Raw genomic sequence first — 23337 nt, 5'->3', positions numbered from 1 at the left:
ATTGCTAATTCAGGACTTCTACTGGAGTAGACTTGGGGTGTATTTGGCACAGGGGAGGCAGACACAGATTGTGCAGCCTCCTGGTTGCACCAGTAACACCACAAGAAACCAGCTGATGCCTCTGCCACCGTCTTGACCCCCACAGAAAAAGGTGTCCAGCGAGTTCCACTGCTTAAGCAACACCTCAGAACACCCCCACGTCCCATCCACCTCCACAGATGGTCCACAAAGCAGCCAGAGCAGTCAGACCACTCCATCTCGGGCTCTGCTTGCAGGACCAAGGTCTTGCTCCTCACTGGCAAGGAAACCCGAGGGCTGGGGAAGCTCCACCCGAGCCTTGGAGGGGTGAGAGTCACCAGCTTGAGTTCCAAACCCTCACAACAAACCCACGAGCTCTCCCTACAGTCATTGAGAAGTTGGAGTGAGCTCCAGGGTCAGTGAGCTGCTGGAGCCCCTCAGCACAGGTGGAGAGGTGTGTTTGCTCAGGGATGTGCTGCCCTGTGTCCCCTCTGCCCACGCAGGGTTGAGGGGTGCCACACACACCCTGCCTTGGTACCCAGCTCCTCCAGCTCAGTCCGACCCCCTGGAGCAGCACCACGGCATAAAAACAAAACACTTCCCAGCTGCACTGCCCAAAACATCCCTCCTCCAAAAAAAAAAGAGCCCCCAGTGATGTGTAACCACTCAGGTGACCCAACAGCCTTGCCAGGACAGGACTGAACCAGCTCCAGCTCCAAAGGGACCACACAAACCCTGCAGCAGCTCAGCCCTGAGGCACCCACGGCAGCGCCAGGAGCTCAGCCCGAGCACCTCCTGCCAAGGGGCTGCTTGGACTTCTACCCTTACAACACAGACAAAACACCACACAGACCTCGAAGGAACAAGAATAAGGAACGTGCCACTTACCTCAGGTGCCAGGAGACCACGATTCCTTCAGGAAGGAGGAGAAAACGCACTCAGAAAACCCCAGGAGGCTGCTGAAAAAGGGAAGGGCTGTGGCCATCCTGCTTTTATAGGGGCTGGGGCAGATGGGCAAACACCAACAGCTGTGTGTGGGCACAGGAGAAACCCATCAGCTTGTTAATAAAGTCCAACCATGGCCAGCTGCTCCTGCAAACCCTGGCAGGGAAATAACCGATCTTTCCCTGATGGAAGTGCCCTCAACCCACAGCCACCTCAAGGGCTGCTCCAAGGTGTCAACTCACACCCCTCAGGTCAAACCCAGTGCACAGGGAAGGCTCCAGCTGAGCTTGAGATCGTCCAGCGTGGAGTTCAAGAGCTTTGAAGTCCCAAATCTTCTTTAAAGAATCCTAAACGTGAATGACTGTAAGATTAAAGGAGCAAAATGGGACAGAAAAGGATACTTATTTCATTGCCTCACCCTAAAATCCTTTTTTATTCCCTTTAAAGCCTTGCTGTCAAAATAAAACTCCAGATTTGTTCCTGGAGGAAGCACATGAGTAATGAAAAATGAAGCACCATCAGGGGATTGCACAAGGGGAAGCCCAAATTTAACCCTCACGTGCAGCCTTGGTGCTGTTCTGTCCAGAAGATGGATGGAGTGGGTAATGATGGTGCTGCTGCATCGCTGTGTGCACACGAGGAGGAGGAGCAGGACAGGGAGGAAGGCAGCAGCCAGCTTGGGATGTGAATGCTAAACCTTTTGGGAAGTGGTGGGAAATGCTGGGAAAAAGTAAAGGAAATGGGGAGAAGCAAGTGAGCTTTTGGCTGATTCTTCCCAGGTAAAATGAGGAGAGTGTTAACAAAAATCTCCTAAAAAAACACCCCAAAACATAAAAATGGCCTCTTGACTGACCACAGGAAAGTGATACCACAAGGGAGGGGGGTGGTATGGCAGGACCCACCAAACCCAAGCCAAAAGGGATGAAAAAAAAATCCCTGCAAAGCTCTTGAAAGCTGCTTTAAACAAGAGTGACGTGTTTTGACACCGTTCCCTAAGAATGGCTGTAACACAAACAAAAATCCATGATGTCAAGTATTAATAGTGATGCTGCAGGAAACTCAACCAATGTGGTCCCAATTAAACATCAAATATGGTTGTAATTTGAAAAATGACTGAGGAAATGTCACTGGGACGTTGCTCTGCTCGGGTCTCTCCAAACATCCACCCAGCTCTGTGAGATTCCCTGTGGGATGCAGTGCCCACCTTTCCCCACCCCTGGAAGTGTCCAAGGCCAGGCCAGACGGGGTTTGGAGCAATTTGGGATAGCAGAAAGTGTCTCAGTGGAATGAGATGAGCTTTAAGGTTCCTTCCAACCCAAACCATTCCAGGATTCCCCATCCTCACTCAGGAGGGCTTTTGAGTAGTAAGTTTGGGTCTTGTTTTGTTTTACTCCGAGTTTGAGGAGGTCTCACTGCACGTTTTCCTCTGCAAATACAAAGGTGACAAAAACACCCCCTGTGACCTTGAAAGCTGAGGTGCTTCCCAGTCACTGCACTCCAGAGGCTGGGACTTCATGGAAATCCAAGGTACAGGGATTTGGAACACGAGTCCAAGACTTGGCAGCGCTGCTCCCTGGCAATAAATAACTTCCCTAACCAAGCCAAGCCAGCGTCCAACCTGCCCCTGGCAGCACGTGGGTGCCCTGTGCTGACAGGGATGGAGTTCAGGCACAAGTCAAGCAAAGGGCCTGATTTTATCCAGTATTTCCAGAGTGTAAATCAGCCCAGACAAGCACATTTGCCCAGGACACTTTTCTGGCTGCAACTGCTCCTCAGAGCAAATACATTCTTCCCAAACAGTTCTGAATCGGTTTATTGCCTGGACAACAGACTGGGACATCTGTGGGACAAAAAACCTGCACACAACTCATCCAATCCCTTCCTCTGAGTTACTGGAGAGGCTCCTGAAATTCAGACCACACTCCAACAGAGGATCCCCCAAAGCAGGAGTTGTCCACACCCCCTGTTTGTGTCTCAACCACAAAACACGTCTGGGGAGGTGCTGGACTTGCACACAAGCCCTGTGTGAAAGGCTGATGTTCCAAACTGCTCCTACTGGGCAGCTTTGAGGGCCACAATAACTTCTGCTTTTCTCTTTGCACTGAGGAGCATTAACCTGCCCAAACTTCAGCATGAACACCCTCACCACGTTCTGTGTTATCAGAGACACCGTCCTGAGTGACAACAGGTACAGGAGACTTTCCTTTCCCCTTCTCCAAGTGCTCCCTTTGCTCTCCAGCTGTCCTCACTCACCCTCCTCTTGGAGCCAACTGCAGCCTCCCAACTTATTTACTGGCTTTCTGGGGTCCTGGCTGGGATGGGAGACAGAGGGCACCCCTCTGGACCTCCCCTGACTGCAGAGCACCCCAGCAGACACTGTTAGCCTTCAGCTGGGGGGGGGGGGGAGAAAAAAGACAATTAAATCCCCCCCCATAATGCGAATACTTTATTATCAATGAGTGACTGGTATTAGCTTTTTGTCTGGGTATTAATAATATTTCAAAAAAAAACATACATCAAAAATTAGGGCTTTCTCCTATTTTTTGCTGTATAATTTTTCTTTTTTTTTTTTTCTTCTTTTAAAAAAAAAAAAATCTGTATTGAAAGAATTATATAAGCCAAAGTGCATTTTCCGTTTTTTGTCCATATACACATTGCACCATACATAAATAATTACATTGTAAAAATGACTCCATAATTACAAGTATAATATATATTTTCATATAATATATAAAACTTTATATTAAATCTAGGTAGATGATATTTGGGATAGTCTGTGTCTTTTTTTTTTTTTTTTTTTTTTTAATTTTTGTAGGGTATTTTTTTTTTCCCCCCCCTCCTCCCGCGCTGTCTTTCCTTTCGTGGAGAGGGCCGAGCGTTATCGGTTGTTGCTGAGCAGGATCTCCAGCCAACACGGGCAGGACGTGATGAACTGTCTGGAGTAGCAGGGCCCCCAGCCCTTGGCGAAGCTGATGCGGACGCTGTTGGGGTCGTAGGGCCCGTCTGCGTACTCCAGGTCAGCCGAGTGCTGCAGCAGGCAGGACCTCTCGTAGTCGAACACCTTGATGGAGTAGCCCGGCATGACCTTGCGCACGATGAGGGTCCTGCAGTTGGGGATGTCCAGTGTCGGGGAGTTGACGAAGATGGGGTGCTCGCTGCGGTTGTAGGCCCACACGCCGTCCGGCTCCTTGCTGAGCAAGATCCCGTAGCCGATTTTACTTCGAGTCCTTCTCACAGTCTCGCTCCTGTTGTCCAGGTTTAGCTGTCCGAGGCAGAAGCCGTTTCCTTGAGGTAGGTCGTAGAAGATACTGACAGACTGTTCGTACACTGTGTACAGGCGGCCCACGCGCGTCCGGTGCTCCCAGTAGGCCACGTTGCACCAATGGCTCCTCTTCACGGCGTCGGGCGACGTGCTGGCATCTGTGGGGGCAACACAGGACACTCCGTGACCACCTGGAAATGACAGGTGTGGAGGGGAAGGGAAAAGGCTCTTCCCACCCCATCGGCTTTGCTCGCCTGACAACTGAACTTGTGCTCATCCCAACTTTTGTGTTCAGCACTAACTCCACACTCACCCAAAATTCATGTTCAGCACTAACTCCACACTCACCCAAAATTCATGTTCAACACAAACTCCACACTCACCCAAAATTCATGTTCAGCACAAGTTCCATGCTCTACCCAAAATTCACGTTCAACACAAACTCCATGCTCTGCCCAAAATTCATGTTGAAGCCAAAGTTTGTATTTAACCCAAAGTTCATGCCTAACCCAAAACCTGTGCTCAACCCAAAGTCCATCTTCGACCCCAAGTTTGTGCTCAACCCAAAACTTGTGCTCAATTCAAAGCTCATATTTAACCCGAAGTTCACGCTTAACCCAAAGCTTGTACTCAACCCAAAGTCCACCTTCAGCTCAAAGGTCACACTCCCCCCAAACCTCATCTTTAATTATGTCAAATACCACCGAGACAGATGGCTCAAGCAAGGTTTGACCCAACAAGACACCCACCAGCCCCCACGGAGCTCAACACATCTCTGTCTCTCAAATTTAACGTTCAGTTCTGGGTCCAGCAGCCAGGACCCCGTGTCCTCAGGATATGTGGATGTCTCCCACCAAGAGCCAGCAGGGATCCTGTACCCCTCCTGGTGGCTCCCCAAGCTCCTCCAGCACTGCTGTGGTGCTGCACCCTCACTTTCAAAGCCCAGCTTGTGTTGAGCTGAGGCACAGGCATGTCCACAACATGCCTGGATGAGCGACCCAACATTATCTCCACTGTGTAAATATTCCTTGACAGCGACGCCGATGTTCCCACAGGGAACATGAAATCTGAGGAAGCGCTTCATGCCAAGGGGGAGTAGCTGCTATGAACTACACATGTCCTCCTAAAAACCCACTGGAAGGAAGTCTCTGCAGACAACAAGAAACATCTTTCTAGGAATCACATTTGGGGCAGGGGACAGACACTGCCAGACAGCTGTTTAATCCACGATGCCTCCACACTTAATGATGCCTCCAGAAGGAAGACGGGAACTCTCAGCCCTGAAAGAGCCCCGAAGAGGGCGAATTAACCTCTTGCTGAGCATCATTCCTGCTCCTACAGCACCAGCTAACAGAAAAGCAGCCTGGAATTCCAAGCCAGGAGCTCTGCTCCGAGCTCAGTGCCCGGCATTAAGCTCCCTGACAATCCCTGGCGCGCCCGCGGCCTGCTGACCCCGGTGCCTCCGTGCCATCACGTCCCATTAACTCACCCATGGGGTGATGCCATTATTTTGCTCCAGAGAGCCCATTGACACACTGGATTTTCAGGCACGGCCCCTCCAGCCCCGCTTCTGTTCAGGCTCAAATTACCCCTCCCCATCAACCAGCTCTGCATTAGGCGGCTTTGCTGGATTTCACTTGAGTTGTAACCATGTAAATTTAAGGGGAGATGGGGGGAGGGGGTCACTGGGAAGTCCATTGCTGTGGGCAGCGCTCATCATCTTGAACCAACCCCTTCACAGATCATGGTTTTGGGAGAGATCATCCCAGTCCCATGGGCAGGGACACCTCCCACTAGACCAGGTTGCTCAGAGACCCATCCATCTTCCACAGCATCCAGTTTCCATAGTCATTTTTCCCACACAGACGCTCCCAAAAGTCTCCTAAAGCACTAAACTTTGCTGTTGTCCCACTCAAGTGGTCTGGGGGGGGGAGGGGGGCACAGCCCAGCTCAGGGCCTTTCATCTGGGGGCTGGTAGCAATTACCGAGCTCTGCATCTGTTTAACCTCCCAACCTCCTCAAAGCCCTCCATGCTCATTAGCTAAGCTGAGCTTGTTATTGCATTTTTTAGGAACTACCACTCAGCCCCTGAATTTCCCTTCCAGACTAAGGATGGGGCAACTTCAAAACTCCAGTTTTCCCCATCAGCTGAATTAATCAGGGCAACAGGCAGCAATAAACATTTAAAGAGGTGTTTCCCATGGTTTACTGCAAATTAACATACGAGGGGGGAAAGCAAAGCAGGATTCAACCTGTGTCTGTCCTGCAAGAACATCTCTCTGGAGGTGCCACCAGCCCTGGTGTCATCTCTGCTTTCCAGAAAACGGCAAATACTTTGGCAAAATCATCCATGAAAACAAGGGGAGGTTTTTTTTACACCTCCTGCTTTCCTGCATCTGAAATAGCTCCGTTAAAACCATTTCTGTGCAATTTGTGGCAGGAGCTTCACAGTTCATCCATCCATCCATCCATGAATGCATCCCCCTGTCAATGTGCTCCTCATCTCTGTCATCCCATCCCAGCTCCTGCCTGGCAGTGACAGCTCTGCCAGCTCCAAGCACTCTCCTGGAGGTGCCCTGTGCTCCTTCAAACACGTCAGGACATCTGAGGTAACTCCACCTCAAGCAGTGAGAAGTTTCCTTTCCAACCCACCTTTCCTGGCTGGGGGCAGGGGAAGTGGGGAAGAAAGGCTTTAAAATCCACTCACCAGATGCAAAAGCAACCTGCCTGTGACCCCCAGGCAAACAAAACCCCCAAAAGGAGACACTACAAGGCTCATCTGAGAAGCCTCTGCCTGCACAAAGCTGTCGGGAGGGTCCCTCTTCCAGCACTCCCCGGGCCGTGGTGGGTTCCTCTCCCTTCTTTCATCTCCCAGTGCACTCAACCAAATCCTGCAAAGATGAACTCATCCCACAGCCCTGACATAAAGCAAGCACTCCAGCAAGCCCCCAGACCAGGGGGGCCTGTGCTGTGTCTCATCCCCTGCCAAGTATTAGTTTCGCCTCCAGCCATCAGCCACTACCACTCAGCAGACAGCAGGGGTGGCCGGCACAGAACCACATCCTCTGCCTTCTAAATAAATATTCCACTTTTTCCTCCTTTTTTTTTTTTTTTTTTTTCCACCCTGCCCTTTAAGCAGAGACAAGAAAATCCACTTTTTGTTCTTTCCACCCCCCCTCCCTTTCTGCTGGAACAGAGGCAGGCTTGTTAGCTCGCTTTTTGAAGAAAGGAAAATATTTCGGTCCCGTAGTGGTACACGACGTGTTTTTAACAACTATCATTGTAGGCAGCTACAACTTCTAGCAGCTCCACCGAGGGTGGAGTCAGGACTATCTCCTCCATCAAAGCCACCTCCATCCATCAGATGGAACGGCTGAAACTCCAGCTTGTGTTTACTCCTTCCTCCGCTGCAGCAGACACATCCAAAAGGGAATTCAAACAATTTTAAGATAAAAAAAACAAGATAGGAGAATCAAACCCGGAATTTAATGGGAAAAGAGTCTTGCACAGCTCAGGGTCTGGGAATAAATGCAAAGAGCAAACACTGTAAATCTCCTGGTGTGAGCAGCACCGCTGCTGTCGCTCCCTGCCGAGTGTGGAGGTAAAGAAAATAACTTGAGGTTTGAGACTATTTGTGATTTGACAGCGTTTTCTGCCAGTAAAGTTCAAAGCAGCGCACGAAAAGAGAAAAGAAAGATGCCTTTTTCCAAAACAAAAACGCTGCACAGCCCCACTGCTTGAAGCTGCACTTAAAAGCAGGATGGAAAACATGGGCAGGTCACGAAACACACGAAATAAATAGCTGTGATTCAACGCTTCGGCTCTTCCAAAGCCACCAGAGCTCCTCTCAGCAGGTCAAACGGCCCCCCCAGCATATGGCTGCGAGGAAGGTCTTCTCAAAACACACTGAAGAGGCGCCCACGGGGAAGGCCATGCCCACAAAAGATAAATCACTGCCCTCTCCAAACGTGACAGGGACTTGAAGGCACAGCTGGGCACCTGGAGATGAAGTGGGACAGTCAGAAGCGTTCCCACATGTCCCCTCCTCCTGTCTGTCTGTGGCACAGGGCAGCCTCACGCTTCTCTGGCCATTCCCAACGTCTTGCCATTCAGTTTTATCCCACTTTAGACTCTCTCAGGTCCATGCTCAGCCTTTTTCCTCCCCTCTGCCACAGCACAGCTCTGTATTTACACTGCCCAACACACAGGAGCAGGGAAGGTTATTACCATACACAGGTCACTGTGAGCAAGGTCCAGATAAAAAGCCCAGCACAAAGAACACACACATTTCCCCAAAAAAATCTATTAACAGTTCACCAGGGAGCCATCAGTTACAATAATCCCCCATTAATGCCCTTGGAAAAAAGCTCCAGGGTAAGGAAGGGGTTAAAACCTTCCACAGCAGAAATGGAATTTTTATGGCCCTGAAAAAAAAAAAAAAAAAAAAAAAAAAAAAAAAAAAGAAATTAATTGTCAATCTGCCCCAGCAAAGCTCACAACCATTTTGGTTAAGCCAATATACTTAAAATACCTCTGCCTTACAAGTTCCAGCTGGAATGTGTCACTGTGCCCCCCCAGAGCCCCCACGCTGCAGCCACGGCACGAGCCCCAGAGCCCCTGGGATGGGGGGGAGCTCAAGGTTGTCCCCAGCACAGGGGTCCCCACACAGATGCCCTGGGGACACAAACTGGTCACCTTCCATCTGTCCATGCTCACTGGGAGCGGGAGGCTCTGAAGGCACCTCCCCACCCTTGCAGGAGTTGGTGAGTCCTGCCTCGGCCCATGGGAGCACCCCAGTGTTGGTTTCAATATATATATTTAAGGGAACATCCCAATTCCATGAGCAAACGGAGGCAGGAGCTGGGCTGCCATCCTGAGGTGGCCCTGGAGACACCAGAGGGAGCAGAAGGTTCTCCACATGGAAGCCATGGCAAGTGTTGATGAGGACGAGGACAATTCAGTCCCCTCTTCAAATTTCTTCCTGGTTTCTCCAGGACAATGGGCTCATGTGAGGAGAAGGCAGTTAGGTGCAAGCAGGAGGCTGGGCAGCCCTAATCTTCCTCCTGAACCTTGTCCTTAAATCCCAGAACTAGCAGAGGATCCTTGAATGTCCCAGCTTTCACCAAGATAAACCTCTCCCTGGTTCACAGAGGCCCTAAAAAGCTGTCACCAGCTCCCCAGCCAATGGCCAAGGTCAGCCACAGGGACAGCCAGCTGGACCTTCCCAGGCTGCAGAGCACCAAACTCTCTCCCAAACTTCTGGTTTACTCCACTGAGACGTGTGGATTGAGCCCAGCTCATATCTCAGCTCCACAAGAAGAATGTGACTTTATACTACAATTAATCTGGTGTCATGGTGGGGTCCCAACTCCTCCAGCCTCAGCACTGCTCACAGCATGTTCCTCATGCTGGACGTGGCTGTTGGATGTGAGTCCAGCTCACTCATCCCACAAAAACCATCAGCAGGGAAAGACAGCTGGATCCACCGCAGAGGATCCACCATCCTGCTCCTCCTCTCCCAGTTTTCCCCTCGGAGCAGAGCTCTGATGCTCCCCATCCTCCTCCGTCAGCCGCTTCAATTTGTTAACCCGGTAGATGATTAACTCAGAAGAACACTTGCACTGGGTTAATTAATTAAATTAGTTCCAAAAAGGGTCTGACGAGCACCAGAGCCGGTGGAAGAGGTGTGTGGAGAGGCCTGGGGGGAAAGGGGGACATTTCCATGGCAGCCCAAGAAACAAAAGCAACACAAGGACAGGAGCCAATGCCAAGAATGAGGATGAAAACAATTTTCTCTGCATAAAAGAAACCACTCTGCAAAATCATCAGCTCATGCTAATTTTTTTTTATACCCTTCAAAGAAAAAACACATGCCATGTTTAGTTCTGCCCGGAAATTTGGAAGTCATCATCAGTTGGGGCATTTTCAAGCTAAATTCAAGGAGTTTGCTTCTAATGTACCTTCTCTGGCCACTAAATCCACAGGCCAGAATGTGATTTTTAAGGTATTTTAGCAGGTTTTTTTTCCCTCCAGCTCCCCTGGTTTACAAAGCTCTTTTCAGCCAAGGGTGAAAAAGACTCGAAAGTAAGAAAACTGGAAAAACCCAACTCAGGGATTTTTCAGTGACATTTTAATGTGTTACTCCTAAATGCCAATGTTTTCAGAGATTTAGGTGATTTTTTTTTTCCCCCCCAGAGTCTCCCTCTAATCTGAGCTCCTCTTGCTCGCAACTTTCACAGGCACATTCATCTCTTCCCAGGCCCTGGGCTGTGCACGTAACCAGCTTGTACCTGGCACGTCCAAGCCAACACAACAACGTAAATACACCTTCAAAAGGAGCCCAAAAGGGAACCACCTCCCCTGGCTGCCAGTTCTCAAAAGCACCAGAGCCATCAGCAACCACAGCCTGGCTGAGACTTCTCTGCCGCTGGAAACCAGCCCTGGCTCAGGCCAAGCCCAGCAAATCCCGGGGTCATGTTTGGCATCTCCCTGAGAGTCCGCTGTGTCCTCGCCCAGAGCCCCAACCAGATGGAAAAATGGGGAGAAAAAGGAGCTGGTGGAAAACACGGGGGATGAGGTGGGGGGAAGGGAAGGTCCCCACTAATGGATTTGCTGTAAAATCAAAGAGGTTTGGTGAAAATCCTCTGAGCATCGTCTAGTCGGGGTTGGTTTTTTTCCTGTGCTTCCTCCTTCCAGGTGGAAAGGCACCCACTCCACTTGGAGGGGAGAGGACTCATCCCCAAGTGTCCTCTGCAGGGCAGGACTGCCAGAACAAAATAAGGGGGGGAAAAAAAAAAAACCCCTAATCCCCTTTTTCCATTTTTAGGTTGAGAACTCGCACATTTTCAGCTCCTCCAAACAAATCATGTGTGCAATCCCTTTTTTTTTTTTTTTTTTTCATCCCCAGAGCTTGGAAAACGCTGAGAACCAGGGAGAAATCACCCCATAAATCAGCCTGTGGCAGATTTCCCTGCTGTGATGTCCAAGGCTCCCTCCCCTGCGCCGCTCCCGCCTGGCCCCGCGCCAGCCCACGCTGGTAATTAATCCGGGGGCCGCCTGCTGCAATCCCAGAGCTTGGGATGGCCAAATCCCACGGGACCTCCCGAGCTCTCCTCTGCCTTTCGAACCCGGGAACCCATGCTGGCTTTGCAGAGGAATTTGAGGTGCCCAGAAACCCCACCTGGTGCCCTGAGGGGGGGAGATAACCCGCCCAGTGACCAGAGCTGCGGCACACGGAGCATCCCAGAGGCTCTGGGAAAGGGGATAAATATAAATAATCATAGTTTTCGCTCACGGAGGAGTTTCGGCTGAGGCTTCAAAGCATTTTAAAAGCAGAAACTAATTAGTAGGTCCCTCTGAAGAGAAACAGGAATAACACCCCTCTCCACCTCCATGGAGCCTCTCGGGCAGAGCACGTTGGGCGCTGGAGCTGAGCCTGGGAATCTCCTCAGCACAGGCTGATGGTCCAGAGGCTGCACCCAAACCAAAGCCCTGCCTGGGTCACACCAGCATTAAGTCATGGAATCATTAAGGGTGGAAAGCACCCTGTGCCTGGGAGAATTGTCCAAACACTTCTTGAGCTCTGTCAGGCTTGGTGCTGTGACCACTGTCCTGGGGAGCCTGTTCCAGCTGCAGGAATGCTCCTGGAGATGCTTGAGCCTCCTCATTTTCCACACTTGTTAAGAACATGGGAGCATCCCCAACAGCAGCAGCAGGACCACTAACCCTGCACAGGATGCCTTTTTCATCCAGCTGTTAGATAATCCAAGGGCAATGAGCTCCTCCAAACCAGGAGGGCTGTCCTGCAAAGGCCAGGCAGCACATCATCACCTCCTTGCACCGCTCTCAGCAGAGCCCCAGCCCCAAATTTTGCTCTGCTCCCTCTGTTAACAACCCAAATTTGCCCTTTCCAGAGGGAAATGCTCATCTTCCCCTACACAAGGCCTGCTTCAGATGTCCCAGCTGACCACGCACAACCCTCTTCCCAAAACACCACCAAAGCTGGGAACTTTGGGCTTTGGAGCTCACAGAGGACACGGGGCAGGCTGTGGCTGCAGCAGCTCTGCCGTGTTTTTCTGGTTTCCTAACCAGAAAACAAGCGGAGATGCTTTCCTGGGAGGAAAACCAAAGCAATACCACTCAAAAACATCACCCTCAGATGCGTTTTGAGAGCCTGCCTTGCGCTCCAGCCCGAGCTGTTCCCTCCGGAGCGAGATCTGGCCCTGCTATCCCCCCTCCATGGGATTTACGCCTGAGAATGAGCTGCTGGTTGCAGAGATGACGTGAGAGGGCTGAAAAAACCCAAGGCCACCCTGATTTCTCCGCAGCGAGGACGCGGCGCATCCGAGGGGAGACCGAGGCAGATGTGTGTCGGCTCCATGCCAATCCCACTGCAAGTATCAAGGACTGGGAAAGCTTTAGGAGACTATCACCGACCTGCAAAACAACCTGCCACGGAGGAGGCTCCCTTGGGGCCAACAAGCAGGAGCCCAACAAATATTTTTCTCCATCCAGGCTGGGAATGAGCTGCTTGGCTCCTCCTCGGGTGCAGAGTCCGGTGCCGGGCACAAGAGCTTGGTCTGGGAGCTCTGGGAGAACAAAAATCTTGGGCTTTCAACCCAACCCCCTGCCAGGGGTTTCATCCCAGGCCCAAAACCGGTTGTAGGTCCTCTATTCCAACCCATTCCCTCCCTCTAAACGAGCTCCACAGTTGATGCCTCCCCTCATCTGATAATTCTCCCCCAGAGAGCCCAAAAAAAGGCGCTTTTTTCCAGCGTGGTTATCAGGGCCCTCACATATATGGGAAGCAGACGGGGGGTTGAGTGCAATGGAAATTCAGGCTTTGTTCTCGCTGGCCAAAGCCCAAGATCCTGCTCCTGATAAAGCTCTCCCGAGCCTCTCTGTCTGAGCAGGCACCGGGATCAGGAGTCACAGCTCCACCGGGATCAGGAGCCATGGCTCCACTGGGATCAGGAGTCACAACTCCACTGGGATCAGGAGTCCCAGCTCCACCACTGGGATCAGGAGTCACGGCTCCCCTGGGATCAGGAGTCACAGCTCCACCGGGATCAGGAGTCCCAGCTCCACCACCGGGATCAGGAGACACAGCTCCATCAGGATCAGGAGCCACGGCTCCACCGCGTGTCACGACGCCCACGGTTCCTTCAAGTCCTCGCTCGTGGCGGATTTGCCGAAGTTTTACAGGGAATTAAAGGATTTCGGGTGCCAGCGTGGCCCTTGCAAGGAAACAATCCCTCTGGTGTGCCAGCCAGCTTGGTCATGCCGAAGGGATAAACCTGTACGGGGAGGTCTCGGGGCTCTTATCTGGTGGAGAGGGATTAAAAGCAGCCGGGATGGGGTCGGTGGGAGTAGCTGTGGGAAGAGCCTGGTGGGAGGCATCCCCAGGGATGGCTCCTGCCCTCCTGCTCGCACCAGCACGTCAGCAGAGCCGTGGCCAGGCTGGAGAACGTGCCGAGGGCTGCGTGTGTGATGTGCACCCCCACAGCAGATCTGCCGATAGCTGGGTCGTGTATTTATGTGTAAACATCTTCTGGGGCTATTCCAGCCCTCACTCCACTCACAACTCCTCGTGGCCAGCATCCACGGGCTCTTACTCCCACTTTAAGTCAAGACTAAACAATGATTTAAGCATCTTGGGATTTAAGCCCCACAGTTGGTCCCTCACATGCCCAGTGGAAGCAGCAAGGATGTGCTGGCATCTCAGGATCTGCACCCCTGGGAATGCCAGGGATGACAACCCTTGTGCCATCTGTGTGCCACGGAGGGGCCCTTTGTCTGGACAATCCACAAATCAGCGACCCAGAGAAGCCAGTGCAGCACAGGACATTCACTTGTGCTAAGCTGGGATAAGATCACCCCCAAAGACAAAACAGGCCTTGTCCCAGAATCACAGGATTGTTAAGGATGGATCACTGAGTCCATCTGTCTTGTTTCATACTCCCCAGAATGGCGCTGTAAAAGCTATTAAAGTGCAGATAAACAGCAAGAAAATTTGTGCAAAGCATAAGCAGGGGATGGGGGAGGAAAATCAATGTATTTGCACGAAATCCAGGACACTCAAGGGCATCACTGCAGCCCTGAGAGGCAGCAACGTGTGGCCTCTGAAAGTCCCCATCTTTCAGTGTCATCTCCCAGATGACCAGATTCCTAACCCTGTACTTGCCCATGGAGAGTGGAGGTGACTCACACTAATTACCCTCCCTGGCCAAGAAGGACTTGTTTTCATTTCTAAAAACCACAGTTTCTTTAAAAAAAAAAAAAAAAAAAAAAAAGAAGGAGGGAAATAGGGAAATGCCAAAATACACAGAGAACTCCATGGAATACATCCTGTCCTGCTGCACTAATACAAAACCCAGACACCCCAATACTCCAGCTTCACTCAGGATGTTCAAACAGAAGAGGATTAATGAGTTGTCAGAGAATCCCAGAATGGTTTGGGTTGGAAGGGACCTTCAACTCATCCAGTCCCACCCCCTGCCACGGGCAGGGACACCTTCCACCAGCCCAGGTTGCTCCAAGCCCCATCCAACCTGGCCTTGGACACTTCCAGGGATCCAGGGGCAGCCACAGCTTCTCTGGGCAACCTGTGCCAGGGCCTGCCCACCCTCCCAGGGAAGAGTTTATTCCCAATATCCCATCTGACCCTGCAGTCTGCCAGGGTGAAGCCATTCCCCCTTGTCCTGTCACTCCATGCTATATAACATGAGTTATATTCCACGTATTTATTCCACAGCCAGTGGAACCCTTTGGATTAAAAACCCTCCCACCTTTGTAGGACGAGCCTCATCTCTCTTTGAGGGCAGCTGAATTTTCAAGCTAAAAATAACCTTTTCAGGACCGGTCTACACAGGGTTTGTGGCTGCAACTCCTCCGTGAGGGGGGATGAAAGCACAGGCTGCCCTCAGAAACTCTGCAAATTAAGCACCAAAGCAAACGACCTTCCCATGGAGAGGGAAAGGGGAAGGAGAGCAGGTCGGGCTCTTTGTAAATCAAGGACAGGGAGATTACCAGAGCATGTGAACGCATCGTTATGGCTTAATGAGTTCAACACTGCACACCCTCCACAGCTCTGCAAGAGGAGTATCAGATTCCTCCAGGGAGCTCCATTTGACAAAATAAAGTGAGGCATACTGGGGGGAAATACACTGGGAATTGTACATTAAAAAGGCAGCCTGTCACCAGCCTGAACCAGACCCATTTCTCTTCCTCCTTCTATATTTATCACATTTATATAAAGAGCCCCCTGCACAAACCCTGAAGGATAACTGAGTGTAAAACCAGGGGCGGATGCTTTGCAGAAATACATTCACAAAGCTCCAACGAGCAACACAAATGTCCCCCTTTTGGACAACTTTGGCCCGTTATTGCAACATTTCACGCTATTTCTGTGGATGATGTGGAAGCCTCATGGTTTGCACGGTACAAACAAATATCAGCCTTACAAACTCTGTCAGGTTCTGCACCAGAATCCTTAAATTGTTAAAAATAGGAAAGAAACTGCACAGTTCACATATTTTATAAAGCTGGGTTAAATCAACATCTGCAAAAAATATCCCCGTTAAACGAAATAGCAGGATTTCATTAAGTAAATTGCAAGTTGGCAAAAATTCTGAAAGAAAGGGAAAAAGCCACAGCCAGCCCTGTAATTTAAACCTTATTTTAACTGTGACAGCATGACTGCAAGAGGCTGCATTTCCAAAGGAAAAAAATAAAGTTTAAAAAAAGTACCTGTTCCCCCTGTCCCCCACCTCGGTGTCTGCAGTCATTACCCTAACGAGCTTTTCCGCAGGGAGATGAAGAGGGAGCAGGAAATGCTCCCACCCTGGAGTTCTCTCTATCAGATCTGCAAAATCCAGGCCTTTCCCCCGTGGGAGCACCCCGTGGCTGTGTGGTGGTGGTGGGTGATGGGTGACAGGGTGTGTGGAGCCCTCGGAGCCAGCGGGCTCGGGTACATCCCCGTTCCATGGAGCCAGCCCTGCTCCTGGAAGGAAGCTGAGCAGCTGAAATCCGGGATGAGACGGCTGAGGATCTGAGAAACAGCTCAGTCCGGGTGACACTTCATCACTTCGGATGTTTTAAACACATCCTGCCCCCCTGCACAAGCCCAGGGGCCAGCCAGGGGCCAGGGCCATCCGTGGTCCTGCATGGGTGTCTGTCGGGTCTGGGTGCCATGGGAAGGGTGGGGGGCAGGAATTGGGCTCCTCAGAACACGCTGAGTTGGAAGGGACCCACAAGGACCATCCAGTCCAACCCCTGGCCCTGCACAGGACCATCCCCAAAAGTCACATCATTGCTTGAGAGTGTCATCCAAATGCTCCTGGAGCCCTGTCAGCCTTGGTGCTGTGAGCACTGCCCTGTTCCCACCCTCTGGGAAGCCCCTGAAGGGACAGGATGTGTGTCCTACCAAGCAGGACATCAGTGCTCACCCCAGGGAGCTGCTTCTGGGGTCTCCTCTGGGAACGCTGTTTTAGGGTGGCTGTGGCACCACGTGCCCAAATTCAGGGCAAACCTCAGCCCTGGGGCAGGCAGGGCATTGCTTGCCCTTCCAGCCAGTTTTCCAAACCTGCTGAGTGCCTTTCCTGCCCTGGGTGACCCAGGAGGGCTGGGCTGGGCTGTGTGGGGACACCGTGCTGTGAGCCAGCCCTGCAGGGAACAGGGACAGGGACACCCCGGAGGGCACCTCCTCCAGGCCAACACCCAGCACTCGGGGCCCGAGTTTTAGCACTGTGGAACTACAGCAATTACAATTTCCCACCCAAAAGCTCTGCACAGTCCCTGGGATCAGTGAAATCCCTCCTCAGGCACAAACTGCCTCTGTTTGCTTTGCGAAGAATTGCAAAACCTCAAAACAAAACGTGAAAAGAGCAGCCCTGATATGCAGACTCTGAGCTGAAGAGGAGCCCTTTCACAAAAAAGCCCCATTATTTGCTTTCAACGTTTTGGCTTCGCTGTTTTTCCTGGCACTTGGGACAGGGGAGTTATTTTGAAGGGCTGTTTGCTCCACGAGGAGCCGAGCAAACAGCGATCCCATTTCCTCTCGGATCTAAACATCCGTTTGCCGTGCGAGCAGGAGGAAAAAAAAAACCCCAACCCCCGTGTGCCTCAGGAAGCACAAGGAAAAGGGTGGTGGGTGCTGGTGGGGAGGAGCAGGCAGCACCCACCCCCTGCTCTTCACACTGCAAGGCTTCCCCTGGCTCTGTCCAAGGGGTGTCCATCCCATGCCGGCCCCAAAGGAAAGGGAATGGCCATCCCAAGGGGGCTGGGATGCTCTCTGTGAAGCAAAGGCTGGACCCTCACAGCTTCCTTAACATGCCCATGCAGGTTGGACTGGATGATCTCCAAAGGTCCCTTCCAACCCATCCCATTCTAGGATTCCAGGAATAGCAGAGGCTGCACTCACAGCAGGATGGAGCAAGTCCTGAGGGGGGAAATCCAAGCAATGTCACAGCTGGATGAAGTAAGAAATAAAGGTTGCTTGGACCCCTCATAGCACAGTGGAGATGCAGCATCACTGGAGCCCTGCAAAATTAAATCTGGGAGCAGAGGAAAGGTGGTTGTCCTGGAGGAAGTGCAAGGCAAAGAAGGACGTGGAGCTGCTGGAGTGGATCCAGAGGAGGCCATGGAGATACTCCAAGGCTGGGGTGATACTCCATGGAGATACTCTCCCAGAGCTGGGGGGGTTCACCTGGAGAAGAGAAGGCTCCAGGGAGATCTGAGAGCCCTTTCCAGAGCCTAAAGGGGCTCCAGGAGAGCTGCAGAGCCCCTGGGATGAGGGATGGAGGGACAGGACAAAAAGGAATGGCTTCCCACTGCCAGAGGGCAGGGAGAGATGGGATATTGGGAAGAAATCCTCCCAGCTATGCTTTCCACCCTTCAGTGAGCGAAGGGCCAGCTCGCCATCATGTTCCTAAATTTCCTGGCTTTTGAGGATACAGGCCAGGTCATTAACATTATTTATAGGTTCCTGTGTATGAGTTTCCATTTGTTTGCCTGCTTAAAACCAGTTAGGTGAAAAAAAAAGAAAAAAAAAAACAACAAACCCACACAAGGCAATTCCTGGAGGTCAGACAGTTAAAAACCCCTCACGGCCACGGTCTGATGGACCCAAAGGATCCAGCAGCTCCTTTAGAGACATAACCGTTTCCTTAAATGCTTATTGTGTAAATATTTAAGCTACTTTATAAAACTTTTACAATGTACTTAGGAAGCATAAATCTCCCCAGCGGAGCACGGCAGGCCATCGGCGCGGCGCACGCTCAGCCGGCTTTGAGAACACAAACAGGGACATTTCCAATGCTAATGCCGGACCCAAGGGGCCCTGAGGTCACAGTCTCAGCAAAGGAATGGCTAAGCTGGTCCCCTGGGTTCACCCCAAAAAGGGAACAGCGGTTACATGTGATGGGCATGGCAGCAGTGCAGCTCATGACGCTGGGTTTGAAGGCAGGAAAATATTGGGGTGTTACGAGTGCGGCCCTGAGATTTTTCCTCTTTCAAATGCAGCACCAGGTTTAACATCCTACAGGCAAAAACTGTGGAATTCAAAGATAATCCACTAAATACACGTTCATTTTAACAATTAAATGGTTCTTTCTCAATGCCATGTGGCAGGTGTGAAGCCAGGTCCAATTCCTTACAGTTCAGTCCTGCCTCCCTCACCGGTACAAAAACATCTGCAGCCAAACCAGTGCCAAGCACCCACCCCAAGCTGCTCTCGTGGTGATGGCTGGGGAGATGCACTTCCCAGAGGTGAATATTCCCTTGCACTAGGGAGAAAACCCCACGTGCTGGCTGCCACATCTGTAGCCAGGGTGGTTTCCATATGGAAAGCCGTGCAGCTTTATGAGATTTGCTTGGACAAAGTGTTTCCCAGCCTCAGTTCCTCAAATAAATGAGATCCTTTTATGAGAAAATAACGTGTTTAGGAGCTTTTCCCCCAAAACAGCTTCTTTACTGTAACTGAGGTGTGTTTGAGGCAACAACAACAAACGGAATGAGGGAACTGGAAGTTTATTCCCTTTGCAAAGCACAGCTTGCTGTTGTATATGATGAAGTGCACAGAAAGTCCGGAAAAAAACTTGGATGGGAGTTCAAACAGTGATGTTTTAAAGATGAAAGCGTGCTCTTCCATTAAATGTTTAAATAAAGTTTTCTCCTACTAAATCATTTAAACATTTTCACATTCCTTGCATTTCTAGAAGTGCCTTTCGCTTTTATTTATTGTCATAACCCAGTGCCCTCAGAAAGCCACCAAGGCCACTTGAGGCAACCTGTTTGCAAAAGGGAAAGTTCTTTTAGGACAGGAAAAAGTCAGGATGAACAGGGCAGGCTGAGTCTTATTCTCCACCCCTCATTTATTCTCCAACCACCATCACATTTTCCTCTTTTTCTTACCAATAAATCCTTCCATGCTGCACATGGGCACAGCCAGGTTCTGCTCCAAATATTGACCAGAAATTCAAAGCAACTCAAACTGACTTCACCGTGGTTGTATTTAGACAGCTGAAACTCGGAGCAGAAACTGGCCTGCAATTCAAATTGTCCTTTTTAGAAGCTCTTGGGCTGTTCCAGGGGTGCTGTCAGTGATGAGGTCAGCCTTACTCATCGGGACACGGAGCACGGCTCTGCCACCAGCGCCCTCAAACAGCTCCAAGAAGATGAAAATCTGAAGCCCTGGAGCTTGCTGAGAAGGTACAACTCATGCAGCCGTGAAGACCAACGCTCCAGACCTGCCCTCTCCCAGCCCCTGCTACAAAGCTTCAAGGAACGAGGAACTACGGAGAGACCCACAAGAAATGGGGATAAACTTGCAATGATGAGTCAATTTAGGAGTACAAACGCTGGCGAGGCTTTTACTGCAGTGGCAGAGGAATGCAAACCTGAATTTCTCTTAAGATAGAGCCTGATAAACACAAAGTGCTCTCCAAAGGCAGAAGGTGGCTGGGACAAGTCAATGCTCTTATTCCCTTGTAAATCCATCAGGAAGGATTAAAAAAAACAACGAGCCAGGCCCAAGGGGACGTTATTCCTCACGAATCCCAAGCCCTGCTCATCGCTCCGGGTCCCCTGGTGGTTCCATCCCCGCTGCTCTGCACTGAACCTCTCCCCAGGAGCTCGCGGGGCTGTTTGGTTAACACGGCCCGGCATAAAACTCCCTATTTACTTTGGCACCATTCACTCCCAAGGCCCTAAAACCCAAATAAAGTCCATTCCCCTCTCTGTGCATCCCCAGCTCTCGCCGCCGCTCACGAGCGATCCACGGAGCCAAACAAGGGGCGCGTTGTGTAACGGGGCTGGAAAAACAATCAGGAAGGGGCTGGGGATGTGCTCGCAGGTTCCCGCCGGCAAGGCTGGAAGGGGCGGCAGCCCGGGAGAAGATTACAAGAAATTAAAACTTTCACTCTGATAACAGCAGGGGGGTTGTTTTCTGCCCGTGACATCACGCTCCCGATGGCCGTGGAGCACCGGAGAGAGCCCGGCGCTGAGGGAGGTCACTGCTGGTTGTCCCAGTGGCCAACACGCTGCATTTCCCTCTTTTTTTTTTTAAAAAAAATAGCTATTTTTTTTCCCCTTTCACTTTGTCTCACAGCCACCCAAATCCTCTCCCCTGGCTGGGCTGACCCAAGGAGAAATCGCAGCATCTCAGGTCCACCTGAGCAAGCCCAGACTGTGGTGCCTGCACTCCCCAGCAGGGAATGATCCGAACTTTTGGGAACACCTCCTACCAAGGAGGGGGTGGAGTCACCGTCCCTGCAGGTGTTTAAGAAGAGACTGGATGTGGCATCATTGCCACGGTCTGGTACACAAGGTGGTGTTGGGTCAAAGGTTGGATTTGATGATCTCAGAGGTCTTTTCCAACCTAGCTGATTCTGTGACTTATTTTACCCCTTCTTCCTTAAAGAGAAGATTAATTGTGCCCTGCAAGTGGCTCTTTCTCCCCTCTGACTGAAGGTAAATATCTAAAAGAACATCTCAGACATGGACATCTGTATTAATCTAAGATTAAGTGCAAAAACTGCTCCCAAACAGCATCAAAATGACCCCAAAAATGACCTGGTCTTTAATTACACGCAAAAGCAACACCTCACTAAGAGAATTCAAATGTGCCATCCTTCTGGAATACTCTGGATAGGAAATGGAACTGGAAATGGACTGGGAATAGAAACATTTCACCTGCAGACACAAAATTGATGTGTAATTGGTGGCATTTAGCTACACCTACAGAATTGAAGGATGTCTGCAGCACCTTCCAGCGCTGCTAAAAGCAAAGCAACCCCCCAAAGCCCTGGAGAAGGTCAGTCAGACCTCACCATGATGGTCTTTTACAACTACAATGCCCCAGCTCTTCAAAAATCAAGAGGCTGATACAGGTTTAAATGAACTATTTAGAGGAAGCAGGGGCTGAAAACGCACAACTCATTTTCATGCGTCCATTATTCCACAATCAGCTGTTTAAAGTAAGAACTGCCACGAACTTCTCTTGCAGCAGCACTGGGTCCTCTGCTCAGCACAAAAAGGGTTTCCCTTTCATGTGCAACGTGGAAGGCAAGAGCAACAACTCTATTTTAGCCTTGTTGCTATGAAAGGTGGCTACAAAAATAAGCCCTGCTTGTCCCCTCCCCAAGGCACATCCCTGCCCTGCTCCTCCTGCCAGCACAGACCGGTGGCAGGGTGAGCAGAGCACAGCCCCACGCTCCTGCCTTTGGCCAAATTTACCTGGTTTCAGGTTTCCTTACAAACCCCAAAACATAAATACGTCCCTAATTCTGCCGGGGAAGCCGAGCCAAGTTTCTGGCAAGGCTGTGCTTAGGATTGAAACAAGGGGGGAAGAAACCACAGCGGTTTTGACCCAAAACCAAGACTCCCCCCCGAACTTGGCAGCTCCCGTTGGGTTTTATTTTGTCTCAAAACTCAGGGCTTAAATATTTGAGGAAGGGGGGATTTTCAGAGCCCTGCAAGACACCCAGCTCCCTGTCTGACAGTGGACAGCTCGATGGACGTGCTACAGTTGCCCAGTGCAAAGACAGGGAATTCACAGCTTTCAAGGCAGCAGAAACCCCAAAAACATGAGAGCCTTTTCCTCAGCCCTGCCTGCAAATCCCACCCGTGCCCAGAGCCGAGCTAGGAAGGGCAGCAGTCGGAGGCTGCACACAAATATAGCTGCAGGCATCTTTCCGATGGCTGCAAAGCTGAGTTTAAAAGCAGGATGTTTGGCCGAGCTGCTCTTCCCTCAAATAAACACCCACGACCTCACTCAAACAGAGAGGCACCGCTCTGGGAGCACTCTGGGAGTCACTGCATTTCCAAACACCCAGCCCTGATTTCCCCCCCCCTTGCTGTGGGAATGCCACTGGGCTGGGTGGCACCTCGGGAAGGGGGTGATGGCTAGAGCTCTCTCCAAGGGGTATCCTGGCACATGAAGGGAAGAGTTCTCTCATCAACCCTTTCTCAGAGAGCTGCTGGGTTGAGCTACTCAGAAAAACCCTGTTTCAGAAGCTCTGAAATGAGGAATCATTGAGAATTCCTCCCCACATCCCATTCTGCTGAACTGCACCCCAGGAAAGCGATCCAAGGTATCCCAGGGTGAGCTGATGCTTCCACTCTGGGAGTGTATCTGCACTCAACACCACCCAATCTCCAGTGTGTACACTGCACCACTCCCACCACAGCATCAGGAGACACAGTCCCATCCTTGTACCATCACCTGACCCGGGATAAGGACACAGCACTTTCGGAAAACCAGTTCTGCTGCCTGCACGTTACGTGCCCTACACGCTATTTCAGCTTATTCATGTGGCACAGGCATTAAATGCAACTTAAAAGGAAAAATAAGGAATAAAAGCTCCAAGATGAGCCTGTGCTGTTTCCCTCAGGTGGCTGCTCTCACCCAGGCACTGGGGAAATGCTCCTTCCCTCTGCTAAGGCAATAAACCCTCACAGGTACCTCAGCACCATCCTGGGGCACTGAAGGATGGATGTGAGGAGGAGCTTTGGTACTTCCTGCAGCAGACACGTGTGAGTTGTCAATGCCTGAATCAGCTTCCCTCACTTGCCTGCCTTGGAAGTATCCTCTGAATGCCTAAAACCTTCCTGGG

At 51.0% G+C, this 23337-nt stretch overlaps 1 protein-coding gene across 1 annotated transcript in view; it reads right to left on the bottom strand.

The window, feature by feature from the left end:
* Positions 1-1290: 1290 nt before the first annotated feature.
* SMAD6 (SMAD family member 6) overlaps positions 1291-23337 on the bottom strand; it is a 42438-nt gene continuing 20391 nt past the window's right edge. The window contains exon 4 of the mRNA XM_050309544.1: positions 1291-4383. Coding sequence (XP_050165501.1) covers positions 3842-4383 — 542 coding nt within the window. The 3' untranslated portion in view covers positions 1291-3841. The remainder of the gene's footprint in view (positions 4384-23337) is intronic.

The sequence above is a fragment of the Myiozetetes cayanensis genome, unplaced genomic scaffold (genome assembly GCF_022539395.1).
Source record: "Myiozetetes cayanensis isolate MyiCay16 unplaced genomic scaffold, myiCay2020 scf14, whole genome shotgun sequence".
Taxonomy (NCBI): Eukaryota; Metazoa; Chordata; class Aves; order Passeriformes; family Tyrannidae; genus Myiozetetes; species Myiozetetes cayanensis.
Note: the sequence above shows the minus strand (reverse complement) of the source record. Positions and strands in the feature narration are given on the sequence as shown.